Source organism: Ursus americanus, chromosome 13, assembly GCF_024610735.1.
Source record: "Ursus americanus isolate L20-20 chromosome 13, mUrsAme1.1.p, whole genome shotgun sequence".
NCBI classification, from domain to species: domain Eukaryota; kingdom Metazoa; phylum Chordata; class Mammalia; order Carnivora; family Ursidae; genus Ursus; species Ursus americanus.
Window position 1 is genome coordinate 38,328,866 of NC_142139.1, and position 22,158 is coordinate 38,351,023.

Genomic DNA, 22,158 nt, shown 5'->3' on the forward strand with positions numbered 1-22,158 from the left:
CAATGGGAAAAGTTAGATCAGCTATGCCTGAATATCCCACGAGAATCGAGGACACATGTGAAAAGAAACTTATTACCAGTAAAGAGTGATACAAATTATATTATTATTACATTAAGAACAAACTTATTCTGTTATTTTATTATAAACATCTAGCCTTCATTTAATATTTTTAGTAGCCATTCAGGCAAGAAATAAATTAATAAAAATATTTTAAATATCTTAAGTTTCAGCTTTTTCAAATCATTTTTAGAATCGCCTAGGTATAAAATAATAACTGACATTACATCAATAAATGAGAATACTTATGAGAAGGTACTTGATGATTATAGTAGAATTGGGGGAGATAGGTTACCACAGAATCAAAAAGACAAGTAGCAACAGTCTAAATGCACACAAGGCAAGCATCATCTCCCTCCCACTCCGCCTGTTATAATACAGTGGATTCCTGGATAAAACTAAATCTATTTAGAACACTTAGAACTTATTATTTTGGGGCAAACAAGCATCTTATGAAAGATGGCAAAAAGGGAACCAAGAAGAAAGTGATTGATCCGTTTTCTAAGAAAGACTGGTATGATAGAAAAGCACCAGCTATGTTTAATACAAGAAATATTGGAAAAACACTAGTCACATGAACTCAAGGAACCCAAATCGCATCTGATGGCCTTAGGGGTCATGTTTTTGAAGTGAGCCTTGCTGATCTGTGGAATGATGAAGTTGCATTTACAAAATTCAAGCTCATTACTGAGGATGTTCAGGGCAAAAACTATCTGACTGACCATGGCATGGACCTTACCTGTGACAAAATGTGCTCCATGATCAGAACATGGCAGACCATGACTGAAGTTCACGTTGATGTCAAGACCACTGATGGTTATTTGCCTCATCTATTTTGTGTTGGTTTTACCAAAAACAACTGACAATCAGAATCAGAAGACCTCCTACACTCAGCACCAACAGGACCTCCAAATTCAGAAAAAGATGATGGAAATCCATGACCTAAGAGGTGCAGACAAATGACTTGAAAGAAATAGTCAATAAATTGATTCCAGACAGCACCGGAAAGGACAGAAAAGACTTGTCAGTCTATTTATCCACTCCAGGATGTCAGAAAAGTAAAAATGCTCAAGAAGCCCAAGTTTGAATTGGGAAAGCTCACGGAGTATTACACTGCAGGTAGTAATTCTGGCAAAGTTACTGCGGGTGAGAACATGCTAAAGCTGAATGAGCTGATGGATACGAGCCACCAGTCCATGAATCTATTTAAAATTCAGACATTTCATGGTGAAAAAAAATCTTATTTGTGATGTTTAAAAAAAAAGAAGAATTTATTATTTTTAAAAATCTACTTTGCACTTCTACAATGAGTTGAAAATGCCTCTCAAATCCCCTCCCGTCCTAATTTCAGCTGGCTTCGCATAGTATCAGAAGGCGGGAACAAAGAACATGGCTTTTCCTCCTCTGATAAAGTGAGTGCTATGGACTGAACTGTGTTCCCCCCAGATTCATATGTTGAAGCTCTTACGCCCCAGGGTGATAGTATTTGGAGATGGTGCCTTGGTTTAGATGAGGTCACAAGGGTGGGGCCCTCATGATGAGATTAGTGTCCCTGTAAGACTGACCACAGAGCTCTCTCTCTCTGAATGTGTGCTCTCAGAAGAGGCTATGTGACAAAACAGACAGAAGGCAGCTGTCTGCAAGCCAGGAAGAGAGCTCACATCAGAACCCAAACATTCAGGCACCCTGATCTCAGGCTTTCAGCCTCCAGAATTGTGAGAAAATACTTCTGCTGGTTTAGCCATCCAGTCTATGGTATTTTGTTCCAGCAACCCAAGCTAACTCGTACCTGAATAACCTCTGATGGGGCAGGCAGGTGATGAAGCTCGGGAGAGTTTGCTGCACTGGTACATGGGGGGAAATTCCCTTATAATTGTCGAGAGAAAATGAAATGGATGCTTATGTCCAATTAATGAAAGAAAACTATTATATGAGACTTAACTAGAAAAAAATTTTAAAGTATTGCCACTAGGTTTTAAAAAGATGCAAAGGAACAAAATTGGAAGGAAATAAACCAAGTTGTTAAGCATGGCTGTGAGAGGGTAGTGGCATTAACGGACAAGATTTTTCTTTTTTTTTTTTTCCAAATTGTTCTTTAATATGGTTGTATGTATTTTTATAACAGAAAAAAATGAAACCTAACATTTGGCTAGTGATCTCAATACAATATGAGTCTAACGGCAAGGGTTTTGTTTATTTTAAGCTATCCTCACGGGGAACAAAAGCTATTTATAAAGCATTTTTTGAGTTCCGAAATGTCTACCAGTCTATTGGCTCTTTTTAAAGGGGAAGTGCTGTCCTCCTAAAACTCATCCCTTTTATTGAGAGAAGATTCTGTCACAGTAATTGAGAATACTACTGTATGTAACATATTAAGAAAATGTTCATTGTGGGATGCCTGGATGGCACAGTCGGTTAAGTGTCTTCCTCTGGCTCAGGTCATGATCCTAGGGTCCTGGGATCAAGTCCTGCATCAGGCTCCTTGCTCAGCAGGGGGCCTGCTTCTCCCTTTGCCTGTCACGTCCCCTGCCTATGCTCTCTCTCTTTCTGACAAATAAATACATAAAATCTTAAAAAAAAAAAAAGTTCATTGTAATGAGTAAATGCTGAAGGAAAATCAAAAAATAAATACTAGGGTCTCAAAGAAAGTGCTCACTCAGAGCTGACCAACACGAAGAGCAGGAAAATATAATGATTAATGGAAATTCATGCAATAGAAAGGAATGTACTATAAAGAAAATCAGGAAAGCTAAAAGTTGTTTCTTTTAAAAAAAAACAATAAAGTTGACAGACCTTCGGCGCAAATGATCCAAGAGAAAAAGGAAGGAAAGGTGGAAGAGAGAGAAAACCTAAGTAATATAGAAAATTAAAAAGGAGACATCAGTATAAATGTTATTTTGGACAACTTTATGGCAATACTTTTGACAATTCAGACATATTTCTATAAACATAACTTATAAAAATTGACAGAAGATGAAAATAGTTTCATCAGTCCTAATTTTATTAAAGACATTTCATCTGTGATTTTAAAATTCCATATAAAGAATGGTGGTATCAAAACTGATTTCCCCCCAACATTTAAGAAAAAAATACCACAATCTTATACAAATTCTTCCAGACAAACAAACAAAGAGGGAATCGTTTCCAACCTATCGTATAATGTCATTACCTCAATGCCAAATCCTGACAAGAACATTATAAACAAGGAAAATTACAGGTCAAGTCTCTTTTCAATGTAAGTTTAAAAATCCTCAACAGAATATAAGCAAATTAAATTCAAGTTAGGTTTATCCCAAGGTTGAAGAATACCTTAACATCTGAAAATCAATGAGCATAATTCATAACATTAAGAGAACAAAGGAGAGAAATCATATAATCATTTTAAGAAACAAAAATAAAATCATCTGATAAAATTCAACATTGACTCATGATAAAACCTCTTAGCTAAGCAGGAACTTTTAAAAATAATATAGAGAGGCTTTAACAAATACTATACATTATACTTAATGCTAATATATATAATTCCTTCTGAGATAGGAAAAGAGAAAAGAAAGCTGCTCACCATTTCTGTGCTACATTGTGCAGGGTGGGGGTTAACAAACACAATAAGGGAAGAAAAAGGAAAGGTCTAAAATAGGAAGAAAAGAACCAAAAACTGTCATCATTCATGGACAACATGATTGTGTATTTAGAAAATCTAGAAGGATCAACAGATAAACCAGATAAACTACTAATTTTTATGCTAATTTATAGTCATGCTAATTTATAAAGTGCATAAGATATAAGGTCCATGTAAAAAAAGATAACAGTATTTCCATATTGCAGAAAAGGGGGTAGGGGCTGAAACGAAATTTAAAACAGCATTTAAAATAGTACCAAAAACATCAAATGTATAGAAATAAATCTAAAAAAAACGCAGAAAACTATAAAATACTATCGAGACTTTAAAAAGGCCTATATAAAAGGATATATCATGTCCACCTGTATTCTATTCTGAAAAATTAGAAGTTTCTTTCAATTCTTGATCTACCTGGAGGCAGGTAAATCTAAACAAACATCACCTTTACAAAATAATAACAATTATGGCGTGGCCTATGAGGTTAAAGTTAAAAAAGACAAAATTGAAATAATGGAAAATGATAGAAAAAAATTCAGAATAGAGAAAAAACAAACTAGCAAGTACTTCATAGTCACTATTTTGTCCCAAAGAAGGTAACATTTGTGTTAAATTTTACTATATTTAAATCGATACTATTTGTTTATCAAAGATGCCTTAAAGAAAGTGAAAAGACTAGCCACAGTATAACTAACGAAGGATTAGTATCAAAAATTTAATAGAACTCCTCCAAATCTAGGACTCTAGGGTGGAAGCAAAGAGATAGGATTTGGGAAGGGCACATGAGTAGATTCAGTTGATACCAATATTATTAAAAAAAAAGAAAAGAAAAGTGGGCAATCCATGAACAAGTGATGATAATGCAACATGAAAAACAGGAATTTTATTAATCTAATTCTGGATTCCTGAAGTCTAATATATAGATATAGATATAGATATAGATATAGATATAGATATAGATACAGATATAGATATAGATAGGAAAAAGGAGAGAAGTGATATCAATGTTTTGTTGTTTGTTTTAACTAGGAAAGTTTAAGCTACCACGAATAGGTATGAGCCCTAAAAACAAACTATTCTAAATAATATTAAACCCTTACGGAATCAGACTTTCTTATATTTTCTGGTTTTATTATTTTTATGCTTTCCTGCCAGTTCAGCCAGGTTTTTAATCCTATCATTTAATATTTAACTAGCATTTTCAAGTGTTCTGTACCAGAAATCCTTATCTGCACTGTTGTTCACCGTATTCTCAGAAACACACATACACACAGAGCTGTATTTTTTCAGCTATATTTTTTATTCAAAATGAAAACAACATATTTGAGCTCCAAGGGTGAAAATATTTATTCTAATAAATTAGATCAATTTCTTCATTAAATGGAAAAAAATAAACATGAAAATTGGTACCACTCTTTTAGAAAATAAAATAGTATCTTCACTCACCCAAAAAAATATGTGAGCACTTCCTATATGCCAAGAATGATTCTGGATCCAAGGGATTCAGTAGTGAACGAATCAGTCAAAACTATCTGCCTTCATGGAGTGTACGTTCTAGCAGGAGGAGGCAGACAAAATCAGATAAATGAAAGAAGCAACATGTCCTGAGACCTCAAGTGTTAGAGATCAAAGCAGCGCAGGAGCGGTGAACTACGGGCTAGCAGATAGGGCTGCTGCTATACTCAGTTGGCAGGGAATGGCCTCATTGATAAGGAGGCACTTGGACAAAAACCCAGAAGTGGTCAAGGAGTGACACTTGTGACATCTAAGGGAAGGAGCTTTCTAGGCAAAGAGAACAACACCTACAAACTTCCTGCATTAGACACATTAGATTTGAAGCGCCTATTAAAAAATCAAGTAGAAATGCTGATTAAGCAGTTGAATGTGAGCTGGAGTTCAGGAAAATAACCAGGCTGGAGATATATTTGAAGTCATCAGCATATAAATGATATTTAAAGCCACAGACTGGATGAAATTACCAAGGGAATGAGTATATCTAGAGAAGAAATTCAAAAGTTTTTGGCCAGGCCTCTATGAGCACTGGGGGCCCCAAGACTCTTAGTGGGAGCTAAAAATATTGTTAAGAGTTTAACAGGTGATCTGGTTGGATTGTAGTGCTCTTCAAGGCCAGGTTTTGGAAATACTTCTATGGTATAACTATTGGAGAATATATGTAGTATGATGGAAGGCAAATTACTGGAGAAAAAGAGCTCAAGGAATGGAGAAGCCAATGAATCAGAGAGCTTATTTACTTGGACACTGAAATCATAGTTCTTAGAAGACTAGCACTAGAGAAAGTCACAAGGACCCAGGGGCTAATTCCTTAAGATATGAGAGAATGGATACAAATCAATAGAATACTATAAGAAGAAGAGATAATGGAAGATATCCTTTGATGACAGGGGATTCAAAGCTGGGTGTGTTAGAGAAGAGAAAGGGAGAACTGTTTGGAAACAATGTGAGGAATAAGGAGGTCACTTCCCCATCTCCAATCCCAAATGGGTGAGGCATGGGAGAGTAGACCATCACCACTTGAGAAAGCAGCAGGGGAAGAAATGTCCTCAGGGCTTGAGACAGAGCACAGATTTCAGTAAGACCAGGAGGTGAAGGGAACACTTAGCAGAGGGTAAAGATTCAGGGGTTTTGCTGGTTACTGGCTATGAGTTCAGGGAGAATAGTAAACATGTTTCAAGAGCAAAAAGGGTAAGGGATGAGGTCACAAAAAAAGGCATACAGATTTACAGAGAGAGATTTTCTTGGTCAATGATTTTGGAGAGAGACTTTAATACCTGAGAAGCAGCCATACAAAAAAAGGAAATCTTCTAACTTTTCATTCCTTTCATTGAAGGCAGTTCCGTTCTTTCCTCAAAGATCACAAATGATGAAACTGAAGCCCAGAGAACTGAAGGGATTCACACCAAGCCACATAACTGAGTTGGATCTCATATAGAACAAGGTGGGCTTCTTGGACACATTTCCCTTCTTCCCAGAACTTTATACTGAAAAATCCTATTAAAGAGTTCCTACCATGGGCCTATTCCCTTAGAATCACAAAAATGGAGAAAAAGCTTTGAAATTACTGGCGAAAGGGGTCCCTGAGGAATATCAGTTTCAGTGTGACCTACCACATTTATTGAAATAGCAGAGTAAACAGGCAGATTCAAGGTCTAGAACAGGATGCCAACAATGACAATGACAAAAATAGGTGAATCCAGGAAAGGCCACATTGATTGTGTTTATATAATAACAACAAACCTCACTTCCTGAGTTCTGTGCCATGATAGTGTAAGTTAGTGTGGTACAGAGGTGTGTCTTGTGCTTCTAGTAATACATCCTTTAGGATAGGGTCAAAGCGAGGTCACTGAACACCACGTTTTCAAGTCTACAATGTTTTACTATTTACATCGAGGGAATTGTAGCTAATAGTCAAAGCTCAATTTTTTAAGCACCAGGATGTACATTATACACTTTACAAGCATAATCTAAAAACTTCGAGGTTGGTACTGTGATTATTCCCCCCATTTAATCAATGAGGAAACTGAGTCATGGATTGACTTAACTTGGATAAGGTTTCCAGAGACAGAATTCTAACCTCATTAGAGTGACGAGAATAACGTCAGTGCCTACACTACTATGCTATATAGGAGTCCCCCTTATCCGTACTTTCACTTTCTGTGGTTTCGGTTATCTGCGGTCAACCCGGATCTGGAAGCAGATAATCTCCCTTCTGACACACTGTCAGTCAGTAGAAGCCTAACACCATATCATGATGCCTACGTCATTCGCCTCATTGCCTCGCATCAGTAGGCATTTTATCATCTCACATCATCACAGGAGAAAGGTGAGTACAGTATAATAAGATATTTTAAGACAGAGAGAGACCACATTCACATTTGTACTACAGTATATTGTTACAATTGTTCTGTTATTATTAGTTGTTAATCTCTTATTGTGCCTAATGTATAAATTAAACTTTACCATAGGAATGTATGTATAGGAAAACACATAATATATATAGGTACTGTCTGCAGTTTCTGGCATCCACTGGGGGTCTTGGAACATCTTGACCTGCAGATAAAGGGGACTACCATACCACTTTAAAAGTCAAGGCTTCAAGTAGTATAAAGTATATACATTTATATGTAATAAAACATAATTATTATATACCATATATAATAATATATATAGGTCAAATGAATAGAAATCATGACTTTGTCTTAACTCCCATGTTCTAATTTCCTTTCCTTTTTCCTTCAATAAGAATAATTTATTTATTCTAAAAAGGAATTGGGCAATTTTAATTTAAGAGCCCAGTAAATTACCATACACCCCTGAGAAAACCACAAGATCTGCATTCTCTCACAATTTAAGCTACATTCTCTTATTAAATAGACCTCAGTGACTGTTTCAGACATTCAGTGAAGCTGTAGCTTACTAAACAGTGTTAATAATGGTGTGGAGAAAAACCTTTGTCGGATAAATTTGTAGACTCAAGCCATAAAATGAACTAAAAAATTAACATGAATTCTAAAAACTATTCATAAAGTATTCATTATTTTTCACCCAAGACACAAAGCCCGGGCCACACCTAGGTTATTCAAAAAGAAAATCAACATTTTTCACATTTCTCTAATAGGTTACATAAAGTAAGTTGCTGGCCACAAGACTTCAGATATTTCTGCTCTCATTTAAAAAAATGTTGCAATTATAAAAGAGTGGTTTGGCTGAAAACAAAGCAAAATAAAACAATACTTCATATACAACAAAGCAATGATGAAATTCCCATTCTTATTTGATTAAAAGTACATTTCATTTTAAGGAAAAAAAGAACAGCAACCCTATAGCATTTGGAAATAATATTTTTATTCAAATTTTTTACACTTTCATCATGTTCAACTTTCCAACTCCCCGTGAAGTTATATGAGTATGAGAGACTTATATCATAAAACTAATAGTCTGCCCAACAATTTGGTTTTAAAGCATATAAGCAAATGCATAACATTTTACTTATTTTTATGGTATCTCTGTGGCCTATACATAATCAGAGTAAACCAGAATTGTAAAAAAAAAAAAAAAAAAAAGGTGTCCAGTACCATTCTTTTGCATGTTTACATGCATTGTTGTTTTTGTATTTTACTTCCCAAATTCAGTTTTCTTTCAGCAGTTATCAAATTTTAGCCTACTATGCACAAACAGACATAAAGATACCTAGAAATATATTCCATTTGGGTGCCTTCTTTTAATTTGGCTCCATTCATTCATTCATTCATTCAACAAATGTTTATTGATGCCTAATATGTGCCTGTCACTGTGATAAGTACAAGCAGTCTTTAGTTTCTATGAAGCTACGGCTCTATTAGTAAATACTTCAGATACTTATTTTTGCATGGACAGAACCTTTAGCAAACCTCAGAACACATCCTATAGGTGACTGTCCCATTCCACTGGCCTTCAACTCACAATTTCACAATAATCTGCCACTGGTAACTGACATTCTCTCAACGAATGTTTTAGAAAGATTTTCTGTCTTTTCTTCAGCATTAAACAAACGGCGGTCAAGCCTCTATACGGTAAGCTCCATGTATATGGAGAAAGACTTAAATTTCTATATTCAGAGTAAAGCCATGAGAATTACTGAACCCTTCAATGAGCTAAGAGGCAGCTCTGTGAGGGTGCCTCTAAATAAATGTGATTTATCTGAGCTCGATGGTATTTGAAAAGAGAGGCTTTTATCAACACTTAGTACGATTCTGAATAAACTCTAAATGTCACAGAACTTTCACTTATGAGGTAGCTTATGGCTGCAAACCTCAGCTTTCAGGGTTATCAGATTTCAAGATTATTATCCATTCAACTATTTCACCCATTGGATCCTATGCTTTACGAAGAATTGTTGACAGCATTTGCTTCTTCATCTACATATTCAATTCTAGACTCAATTGAGACCCACCCATTATTTATACTACCTGGGGCCTCAAACTATCTGATTAAGCCTTAAAAGAATTTAAGCTATGGATCAATTCAACATTCAAAAATTTTGAACATTTATATGTGTTCGAGATTCTGACATTATTTTCACAATATTAAAAGTTTGGGTGAATATTGGTTGGATTAATGAAAATGTGTTACTTGAGCCTCCATCTGATGCTTGAATTCCTTTTATAGTAATCCAAACAGAGAAACTCTGGTAAAATTGTAGTTGGATAAGGGAAATTTTATGCGAGCGCCTAAAGAACCCAAGGAGGAGTTTCTTCTGCAAATTTTCAAAAAAATTTTTCAAAATCAATCAAAGTCCCACTCTACAAGAACAGCTTTTTCTTAATGACAGCCTAAAGCTTAAGAACATGAGTAACAAGTTAAAAAGAGGAAAACTAAAAAATGGTTTCTTTGAATCAATAGCCCCCTAGGTCTTCAAGTAACTCACCAAGTTCCAAAGAGCTTCTCAATTACACTTCAGAGACTTAAAAGAATTATCTATATTTTCTTTTGAAGAATTATGTATTTTTTTAAACAACAATAACTCAACTATAGAAAGAATTATAAACTCTTATAATTTTAAAAGTCTCTCCTAAATCTCCTATAATTTCCCAAAGCCTTTAATAGTCACACACATTAAAAACATCCACTCCCTCAAGTTCAAATAAAAGAGCTGAAAATGAGTTATTAGTAGTTGTTTCTGGAATCTCTTTATCTTTTGACACAGTAGTGAAGGGAAACGACTAGCTGTTTGACACTGCATTTTAAATGAATGCAAAAATAATGAAAATCACTGCGTTGCTATTAACACTTAATGCAATGAGACTCACCATATTCTTTCAGAAGCCCCAGGGAAGAGCAGGTCGTGGGTTGTAAGGGCAAGCCGAGGTTGATGATGGGGGTGGCAAAAGGTGAGACCAACAATCTGTTTCCAAAACAGAAAGTTAGAGCTTTGAGTGATTTATAGTCCCTATTTTGTAACACGGACTTTCTAGACCAATGTTATAGGATTAGATGCTAATCACAGAGAGAAAACCACTTGTCTCCTACCAACAGAAACTAAACATGTTGTACCCTCAATGCTCTGCAAAGTAAGAGGCATGCAGTAGGTCCTTTATAAACACTATTGAAAATATATGTATTTATATATCGTTATATTACATAATAAATATATAATATTTATTGAATGAAGATAAAATAATACCAAATTTTGCTGGCTCTGAGGATGGATAACAAATAGGAACATTTGCTTTCTAAATGAAAACAAAAATCAGAAAAATGAACAAGCATAATATCTATTTATTCTCTATTTTGCAAGATTCTAAGTAACATGTTTTCCTATTGTGACTTGGCGAGCTTCAACCAAGTCAGCTGCATCAAAAACTATGCACCATGTAGAAATTTTAGAAAATGTATGTAAGCAAAAGGAAGAAAATAAAAATTACCCCTAATTCACCACCCTAATATCTTAGTCATAATTGTAAAGCCTTAAATGCTTCCTAGGAGCCAGGCACTATTCTAAGCCCCATCCATGTCTTACTACCTTTAATCCTTACAACAAGACTCTGAGTTTTTAGTTTATTACACTCATTTTATAAATGAAGACACTAAGACATTTGGGGGTTAAGTAGTATATGGTTCAAATTATCCCAGCTAGAAATGGGTGGAGCCAGGATTTGAATCCAGGAAGTAGGACCTCAAGAACTAAACTCGTTATTACTATTTTATACTAACTCCATTTGTCATAATTAACATGTGTAATATATTTCATACCTTCTCTGTTTATGTGCACAAAAAGTGTACGTGAACTTTTTAGCTTATTTTTTGCACTTAATATCGTGAATATCTTTATTTGTAAATGTACAAAGATGGACATTGCCATTTTTACCCATTACAAAGCATTCCACTGTATGGATTTAACATACTGATGGTTTATTTACCAATCTTCTTTTGCTGGCTATCTGCGTTGCTTCTACTTTTTTGGTATTTATAAACAAGGATGAAAATCTATGAATATTCATGTTTTTGAACCTGTCCAATTCTTTCTTATTATAAATGCCTAGAAATGGAATTGCTAATTCAAATGTTATATAAACGTTACAGAAATTTTTAGGATTTTAAAACATTTCGCTCATCAAAAAACTAGGGTCTATGAGGGAAGAGTCTGTGACTGTTCTGTTCAGAGTTTTACATTCGGCATAGAGTAGACACTCTATAAATAGTAAATAATGACTGATTTATAGGATCCATTACCAGTCTAGCTGTTACTCATGTGGTCACATCCATGCAGTTGGCCAAAGAACTGAGGTATGGCTAGTATGACAAAATCATATTGTCAAGGGAAAATATGTAAGGCTTGAGTATACAATCTGCTTTGCCTAACTCCATTTCAAATTCTAGAATTTATTTGTATGTCACCAAGAATGAGTCCATGATACACTGATCAATCACAGTTTTCTTTGCTCTCTTCCATCTCGCCCATGGTTAAATATTTAAGTCTCCAAATTGGGACTATTAATTGCATTGTTCAATGATTCCTATTAATGAAAGATTTTAACAGAAGTAGACCACAATTCATCCCTTAAGCAAAATACTTTACGAACATTTAGTTGAAATGGCAGGGTCATTTCAACATAAATGTGAAATGCGTTGAGAGCTTCTATCATTATTTTATAATCTCCTCATTTTATTATTAAGTTGATCAGAATAGCCTAAATACAAATTGTCATGTAACGCATAAGAAACTCCCAATAATCACAGAACTAGGGGAAGAAGTCCAGGCTCACTTGCTTGAATTACAGAACACATTTACAGAAATGCAGTTATCATACCTTCAAATACACCAAATATTATAAACTAAAGAAATAGCTCTAATAAATAAGTGCATAGTAAATTAATTTCCTTGATGGAAAATTAACATTCAGAATGCACTCACATTTATCATTATTGTCATAAAAAAGTATGTTAATGTACGGTAATCTTTGAAGTTAGAATTCAAAGGTACATTGAAGAACTTCACGTCTTTAAGCTTAAATTTGAAAATGCAGAACTGGTCAATTTTGTTTTCCCTCCACAAATCAAACATAGAGAAATCTGGGAAAAGGAAATCATACATTTATAAGATCATATTTCTTCATGCATTATCCAAGGAAAATGTCTTTTGTTGAGCCAATATTTTTACAGTCTCCCTAAAAATATTATGTGTCAACTTAGAAATTAATATTTTCCCAGGCATCCTCAGGGGAATTGTAAGTAGTTTATACATAGCTTCCCTCACAGGGGTCTATTTGTATTGAACAGAAATCTTCCAAAAGTCTCACAAAGAGTTGGACAATTCATGCTAATTAGTGCTAGCGCCTGTCCCTGCATTGTTAATAATCCCCTACCTGATTTCAGACTGATTCTGTTTTTCTTTCTGTTGCTTATATCCTCATTGCTAAGTTTCTTTTATCGTTATTATGGGGAGAATTAGATTTCAATAAAAATTTCACTCTAATGACATCTTATTTGTCTAGTTAAACACAGGTTTTCTAACACCCCGAGTCGCCATGTCCCAGAACATGGATTTGCCTTCCCTTCTGTATTCCCATCCCACTTCCAACATTAATGAAATGAAGCTAACTGCTAAGGTAGGAAACAAGTTACCGCCATAAGCTAGCTATAAATAAAGACAAAGCAACCCTGGTGGATTGAAGTTCAGGCTTTATGTGCCCCAGGCTGTCACTGGAAGTACATGCACTTGCTCTTAATTTCAGAGGGTGTTGATCTTCCTCATTAAGGAGGACATGTTTTCATTAAAAATGGGATGTTAGGGTGTCAGGAGACCTTTATCTTCCACCAGTTGCAGAAGAAACAATTTTTCGAGAAATACTCAACTCTCTTGAGAAAGACATACTGAAAGATATTCTACCTGATCGGGTTTATTATTAATGAGCGCTCCACTTGTCCTTAAGTCATTATTATTCTTTCTTGAATTTTGTGGCCCCATCTCAATATACTGAAAATGGTAGGTTTTCAAATTAGTTCAGTTAACTTTTCCAGTTACTAATAGCTTACTTGAAATTCTAAACTATTTGGTTAAATTGGTCTGTTAACTGCTCTTTTAGCAGTTACCACTCTGATAGACCAACCTGGGTCTTGGCTTAAATTAAGTAAAGGCCAAAAGTAAATTTTTAAAAACTGGTAAAGTCCCAATACAATAAATTCTTTTCTTTTGCAATTAATATCTTCCCCTACCATGGATAAAACCAAACCCTCAGTCTTAGAACTGCACATACATTCTATTCTCCCAAATTTGAATATCATATTTTACTTAAGCCAAGAAAGTGGTTACTTGTGAGCATGAATCTTTTACTATTAAGCACAGTACGCCAGATAAGTGTTGGAAGGTCCACAATACTCTTAATAGCCAGGGCAATATTTTCTCAAATTTTTATTATTTACAACTGTACCAATTACCCCAACTTTTTGACAAGGTTACACTATGAAGCAATGTAAAACAAGACACTGGAAAATACATTTTAACAGAGCAGTATTTGCATTCTACAAGTATAAATGTTCCTACAAAATGTGCTAAAGGGCCTTTAAAGGTTCTGTAGCTCTAGGGTCAACAGTTACATACACAATTGTAAAGTCATCTTGAAGATGATGATGCCATTTAGTGGAATAATTCAGAAGAGTAACTGACCCATCTCCACACACCTCTGGAAAGCGGAAGCAATGCTCAAAATGCCTGTCCTAAAACTCTGCTCTATAGGATCAGCCTCACCTTCTGTTGGAAAAAGACTAACTTTAAATTATTAAATTAAAAAAAGAAAAATTATAACTTAACTCTGCTCCATAATTACTGCAGATGAGTTATTAAAATTCCAAACTTATGTAATATTATCATAAAATATGGCATTTTTCTCAAGAAAGCCACAAATTGGATTTGAGCTTATGCACTGTAAAACCCAGATGGTCTGCTTAACTACTCAGACATCCCCCAGTTCAAAAGTTAATTGAACTGAAAACTAAAATTTTGATAATTGATACGCTTTGAAGGACTCAAGCAGAAGGATAAATTAGCCTCATGCATGGGGTGTTAACAGACTTGAGAAACCATGACAATTGGTCAGGAAATATTGGCACAGTAGAATAAAACTACACATTTTCTACAGGTTATAGCTAATTACACATTACCTGGATTTCCCATGGTGCTGATGCTTTTCTTTCTCCATTTTTTTACCCACTGATTCAATATTAGTCACTATTTTACCCAGTTTAACTTGTTCTGGAATTTAAAAAAAAAAAGTTTTAATTATATACTATTTGTTTTCAAGTTCTAAGTGCATTTTTTGAATTAAATTGCAAATCACAGATTTTTTAATAACAAGAGATACAATATTTTTCAAACAAATACTAACACAAAGATTCTCTAAAAACACATTTGAGTGGTTTTTTTCACCCCATGCTCCTCAGATGTTTTGCAATTACTAAAATTTAGCACTGAAGGTATAGAGTAAATGAACTGCATATATCAGGCAGATAGCTCCCTGAGAAATGTCTGCAATAGCACAGCACACACCGATGAATACCAACAGCCTCATTTATACATATCAGCATTATTATCATCATTATCATCATAAGGCTTAGCTTTTATAGGAGAGTCTGCTATTTTAAAATAATTTAGCAATCATTAGTTAATGTAAATAGGAACATGCATCAACTTGATAGAGTGAGACTGAAGTCCAGAAAAGGCAAAGCTCTGCTTAAAAAAAAAAAAGAAAAAAAAATCTAGTTCTTAGAGTCTAAAGAGAAATTTACATAAATATTTTTAAATACCTATTAATTTCTATTTTGTATAGATAATAGAACAACATAGTTTGAAACGTTATACCAAAATATTAAGTTGATATTTATGAAGCACTTTCAAGCTACCAGCTCAGGTTATGTTGAAGATATATTAAAGATACAGGGAACTTATGAAATGAAACCCTCTGCTTTGGAAATATTTACAAACTGGTTGGCGTGTTAAAGCTGACAAATAAAAGAGCACAGTTGACCACATTACGTTACTTTAGATTTAAAATACATAACACAGAATATAAAAATTTTGGAGAAATGAAAAACAGAATGTTAAAATGTATGGACTATTTATAATAAACCAGGGGTGTTGTTTAGCATTCCCTGCAAATCGTCTCACACTTGGGCCTCAGAACAGTTCTTGGCACTTTTGTTTGTTTGTTTCTGGGGAAGCACAGTGCTCACGCTTTTACGGGGGAGGAAAGCAGCCTACTCAAGCTCTGGTAAGTTAAAATGTGCAGAGCCAGGGCTCCAACCTGTATCCCTCCGACCATAAGTTCCTTCATCACTACTGTCCGCACAGCTCAGGGGCCCTCAGGTGCTTAATCGGGGCAAGAGGGTCATTTCTGCCTTGCTTATTACTTTGGACGGTGACTACAGAGCTCAAAAGACACACTTTATGTAAAGACACGTGGTAGATTGAGAAATATACTGAGATGAAGAAGTAAAGAAGGAATTTATAAGTTTGAATCTTAAAAATATTTGCCATATGCTTAGGGTGCAAATTGCTATACATGGGTTATCATATTTTATTCTCACAAGCACACCATAAGTTAGGTTCTGTTATTCTCCCCATTTTACAGATGAGGAAACTGAAGCAGAGAAAAAGAGATGAACTTCCCCCCAAGGTTACCTAGCTAGCAGGAGACGAGTCAATATTCAAACCCAGGCAGGCAGTCTTTGGAGCCTGCATTGTTAATCACCAGGATACTCAATATGCATATTTATTTTATTTATTTCAGGAATATCTACTTAGTGAAAATTGTCGTGCTAACTCCTAGAGAGGGGAGATGTAGGATATACCAATTAATAAAATGTGACTGCCACTCTCATTGGACATCATGACTAACAGCAAAGATCACTGCAGAAAAACAAAGGAGGAAAAGGATAGGGAGGAAAGGTCATGAGATGTGTGATCCAGAGACCCAAGAAGTGAATTTTACAATGATGCTAAAGAAAGTAAGTTTGTGTTACCATAATAATTGAGCAAAAGATATGCCCATTTTGTTGGGTTTTTTTTTAAGTTTATTAATTTTTTTTAGTAATCTCTACACCCAATATGGGGCTTGAACCCACAATCACAATCTAGCAAGCCAGCCACGCACCCCTAAATGTCCATTTGAAACAAATCTGTTAAAAACTTGACCATAATCCACTTAAATGCTAAACTAAAAGCCCCCCATGGTAAAATTTAACTAAATCATGTTAGGACTGCATCCCAAATAAAAAAATAAGTATAGTTATATCCCTTAAAGAAAAGAGAGATTTCTAGAAAGGCAGTTAAGGCATATAAAAAATTCAACACTACTTCTAATTAGTCTATTAAACTTTTGAATGGGGAACCAGACTATTGTGTGACTTTGGGCAAATTATATCATCTCAGAGTTCATAACTATTCCCTTTATGTAAAATCTAGTCTCTAAACCAATTACACCAAACTCTAGAATTCAGTTCTGGAATGCAAATTATAAATCATGTCTGGTTAGAATAATTGGTAAATAAGAGACAAACATGGAGACTGGGAAAAGAAAATGCAGGTAAAACAATAAATATCTGGGGTTTTTGTAACGAAATCAAACATATGGAACATAAGGCATTAGAATTGCCAACCAAAGGATTCTAGTCCTTCACACTATTTACCACACTTTCTCAGAGTTCAGCTGGAATTGCCCATTCATTCAAGTGGAATCAATCAACCATTCAATTTCCTTCACTTCTTACTCTTTCACCTGTCACCTTTGTGGACTCATTTTTCTTTGACCACCTCCAGCTGTTGTGTATGCCCCACAGCTCTTTCCTTGGCTGCCTTTTTTTTTTTTTTTTTTTGAAGGGTCCACTGTTTATTCATAAAGGAGTCACTTGTATTTTTCAGGTATAATCTACTCTATTTGGTAAGAAAATACATGCTATAAAGTTCGTTTGCCATACACCTCAACAGTTGTCTCTAAATTTTGGTATACTCATTCATTTATTTTTTTTTCTGGTACTAATTTTTTTTTAATTTTTTATTTTGTTATTTTAGTCACCATACAGTACATCATTAGTTTTTGATGTAGTGAATTATCATATGGTTTCACTCATTTGTGGAACATAAGGAAGAGCAGGGAGATCAGTAGGAGAAGGAAGGGAAGAATGAAGGGGGGAGTAAACAGAAGGGGGAATGAACCTTGGCTGCCTTCTAACCATTTACTTGAATGATCTGGGCCGTGACCATGGCTAAATTTATCATCTAAATGTAGATGCCTCACAAAATCTATATATCTTGCTCAGACACTCTCAAGTGCCAAATCTGAATAACCAACTATTTCTATACACATGTCCCAAAGACATCCCAATTAACATTTCTCTCTCACAATTAATGACACTACCATCCATCCATCTACCTGGAAGTTACTTATACTCATTCCCCCTCAACCTTCTTCATACAATCAGTCATTAAATCCCTTCCATCCCTTCCCACACATACTGCCTCAAAGCAGACCTTTACAGTCTCTCCTCTGAACACTAATAGCTTCTTCCCTTGAATTCCTGCCTTCAACGATGATACCCTCTCAATCCATCCTCCTTACTTTCCATAAGTAATCTTTGATTTTCAAATTATGGGATTTTAAATTATCATTGTCATTGGTTTTCAATTTACTTTCACTGTAATCAGAGAACGTGATGTATAATTCCAAATTCTTTGAAGTTTACTGACAGTGTGTACTCATTTTTCACAATGTTCTATATTTGTCTGAAAATGTATATTCTCTCGTTCTATATTCATCTACTAAATTAAACTTCTTCATGCAGTTGTTTACATCAAATTTTATAATCTTACTAATATGTATATGCACATATATGTATGTGTGTGTATATATATATATATATACACAGACACACAATTTATTTTTTGCTGGGCCGTTTTTATAAACTGACATTAATCTGTAAAGGAGAGATTTTCCTCTTTTTCTTTCTTTTCCTTTTTGGGACACAGTAATTCTTTTTTTTTACTCAATGTATTATAATCTACTCCCTTCATTATTCTTTTTGATGCTCATAATGCCAAAATCAGCCAGTCAGTTCCTGTACCATTTCAACATATCTCCATTAGTCTCTGAACTACTATTAAGTAAGAGTTCTAGGCTCACTTCGTCCTTTCCCTGTGCCAGACCTAGAATCAGGTCTCCATGGAGCAGTGATCATGATCTCTTCCATAATTACCATTCTCCCCATTCTCTAGTGTTTCTTTATTAGAAAACTCTGATTAGATTTGTGTTATAAGTTCTCAATATACTCTCTAGAGCTCTTAATCTTTCATATTGTCCATCTCTTTGTGCTTCCCTTTGTAAATTTCTTAAGATACCCTTTCTAGTTTACTAATTCTATCTTCAGCTCTATTAAATCTGTATTTAAAAACTTATTAAATTTCTTATTTATATTATATATTTATTCCTAGAAGTTCCTTAACTGCTTTATCAAATCTTCCTGAACACTTTCATTGTCTCTAGTTCATTCATATTTTTATAGTTTACTTTTTAAACATATTAGGCCTACTCATTTTCTATTCTATTCTATCAGACAATTCTATTATCTCTGGACTTTGTAAGTCTAATTGCATTTTGGGGGAACTGGAGGGCTAAGTTTCTCACTCAGAGTGACTATTTCTTCATGCATTTAAAATTTTTTTTAACTGTAAACTCATATTCCATAGGAATGGGAGTTATCTGCAACCCAAGATTAAGATCCATTTCTCAAGAAATAATTTGTTTTTCCTCCAGGCAGTTGAGGGAACCTTCAATTCATAATAATGTTAAACTAATTTCTCACTTAGGGATTTTTGAAATACTGGTAATATGGACTTTGATTCAATCCCAGGTGAGCTTCTTTGTGGTTGTAAATCATAAGGGGAAATTTCTTGAATTTCCCTCACTCAGGGCCAAGGCAGAGACCGTCAGCTTTCTCTGCCATTTCCTTCTTACAAAGCAAGGCTTTTTATTTTCCTGGTTTAGTCTTTGATTAACAGCATCACCTTTTGAGGGGTCTCAGATTTGGGGAAGTCTCTGACCTGACTTCCCATCTTGCAAGTGTGATAGTTATTTTCTGTGTGCTTCCTTGCCCATGCAAGGTGTGATGGTAGCTGTGAGCTACCAGAAATATGCAGAAAATACCAGGAACAAAAGCCGGACTCTGCCCTGAGTTTAGATCTGTTCTTCTGGTTTTTTTCATTTTGGATTCTCAAGCGTTCAATTCTAAAAATGTGTTTAATGAAGGAATGCCTGATACACTTTTCCCCATTTTGCTAGCCATTCACATTGTAAGACTCGGCTCTTTGGTATATCTTAACATGGAAACAATTCGCAACATTCATTGTTTACTTGGCTCACCTCCTCGTTATTAGTCTGTAAACTTTGTTAATGATGTGAACTGAATTTATACACCTTAAATCTTTGGCATTTCATTGCAATATTGAACACATTCATCAAACATTTGTTATATGAATCAATAAATAAAATACTGAACATCTCTTATTCAGTTACATAAAATTTTTAATATTACCTGTTTGTGTTTGCCAATGTAAAGGATTAATTTTAACTTTTTTTCTCAGATATTATACACACTATTATTCTCCTTCAACTGATCCTCATTTCTCCCCTAACTTTCATAAAGAATCCCTATTTCTTCCTCTTCCACAAAAACAAGCAAGCAAGCCCAGGAGCTCTAATTCAGGTGGCTAAAGCAGCAAATCTTAAATCGTTAAGCTGGACCAATGGAAGTAACTAGAAACTAGTTTTCTAGAATTTAGAGCTTTAATAATTCAGAAATTGGAAACTGTACAATGGAATGTATTCCCCATCATAGGTGTTTCCTGGCAGAGACTGGACAGGAACTTTCCAGAAAACATTAAGGAATTTTATATCATGAAAATCGTTGGGCTAGAAGAATGTTAAGGTCTCTTCAACAAAGAGACTTAATAATACTAAGCAAGTGCTTCACATAGGCTAAATCCAGATCCTATTCATTCAAAAAATGAGATTCGGGTTTTGTATATTGAGTGATTATAAAATGCTTTTCTCACCTTTCACACTTTTTTTTAAGACCCACTGTTTAAATTATATTCAATTTCATATGAATTATAATAAAATTTAAAACTTAATGTTGCAAATTTATAGACAGATTCATTAGTCAAGAATGACAGATTGCAATTTACTGACATTTCACATTCTAGTGTGTGGGCTGGGTGGATGTCATATGATTTTCTACTGTTGGAATTTCTAGCACATGTGTGTTATATAGAATGCCAATTCCTCCCTAGATTGTGAACTCTTTCATGGTCTCTTGAGGACAGGGATTGTGTTTTTATCCAACATCCACTTATTCAATCATTAATTCAACAAATATTTACCAAATGCTTCTACTGTGACAGGCAGTCGGCTAGGCACCAGGGATGCAAGACACAATGTGGGGATTATGAAGGCCATGTCCTAGGGAACTCAATTAACTGAATAATTAATTACACAAATAATTGAGTAATTCCAAATACAGTATTATGAAAATCTATTTCCATTAGCTCATTCATGGAGGACAAGGAATTATGAGGCTATTGGTGGACAGTTAAAGGGAAAGATGGAAGTGGAAGCAAGATTTCCCTGTTTTGAAGGAATAAAGTTATTGGAGATAATAAACGTAGACTCTCCCTTTGAAAAGTGCGGTTTGAAGGAGAGGAGAAAGGTGAAATGACCATCACAGAGACATAAGTTTGAGAAAGAATGTTTTGGTGTCAATATATTTTTAAGATGGAGAGTCTTTAGGATACTTTTATACGATAGGAAAGGAGAAGGTATAGACATAAAATAAAGAAATAATATGTAATAGATGAGGTAGGTTCCTGGCAGGAAGGAAAAGGATGGAATAGAATTTTTAGCCACAATCTAGAGAAAATAGGTATTTTCTTCTAAAAGAAGGTGATTAAGTTTTAGGTAGCTATGAATAAGTTTCTAGAGAGTTCACCATCAAGATCTTTATTTTCTCCATGAAGTAGGAGGCAAGGTCATTTACTGGGAGAGGGGTATAGAAGTTTAGTACAGAAGTACAGAAGGGGTCTTCAGGAGAGTGGCAAAGATTTGAAATAAACAGTAAGTGGGTGGGTAAACAAACTGACCAAGATCAAATAAAAGGTTTTAACTTTGATAACCTCTCATGCAGTCATCACCACAGCTATCACTTAAAAACTTCTCTTTGCTTTACAGGAAAATGTTTAAACTGACCATCTACACATACTGTTTGTACTTCCTTACCCCACTTACCCTGGTCCACTCCCAATACGCTTTGCACAGTCACTGTATCCAGGACACAATGACTTCCGCACTATCATGCTCACTGGATAAATCTCTGTCTGCTTTTCCTGGGCCTTCAGCTGCACACGATGGCAATGGTGTACACTCTCCTGTGAAGGGATTACACGA

The 22,158-nt window shown here is 34.8% G+C and overlaps 1 protein-coding gene and 1 pseudogene across 1 annotated transcript in view; one reads left to right on the top strand and one right to left on the bottom strand.

Annotated features, from left to right (window-relative positions):
• IQCM (IQ motif containing M) overlaps window positions 1-22,158 on the bottom strand; it is a 338,360-nt gene that overhangs the window by 271,468 nt on the left and 44,734 nt on the right. The window contains exons 4-5 of the mRNA XM_087866408.1: window positions 14,831-14,921; window positions 10,480-10,574 (exon numbers count right to left, since the gene is read on the bottom strand). Coding sequence (XP_087722534.1) covers window positions 10,480-10,574; window positions 14,831-14,921 — 186 coding nt within the window. The remainder of the gene's footprint in view (window positions 1-10,479; window positions 10,575-14,830; window positions 14,922-22,158) is intronic.
• LOC148109077 (small ribosomal subunit protein eS1 pseudogene) lies at window positions 594-1,267 on the top strand (annotated as a pseudogene).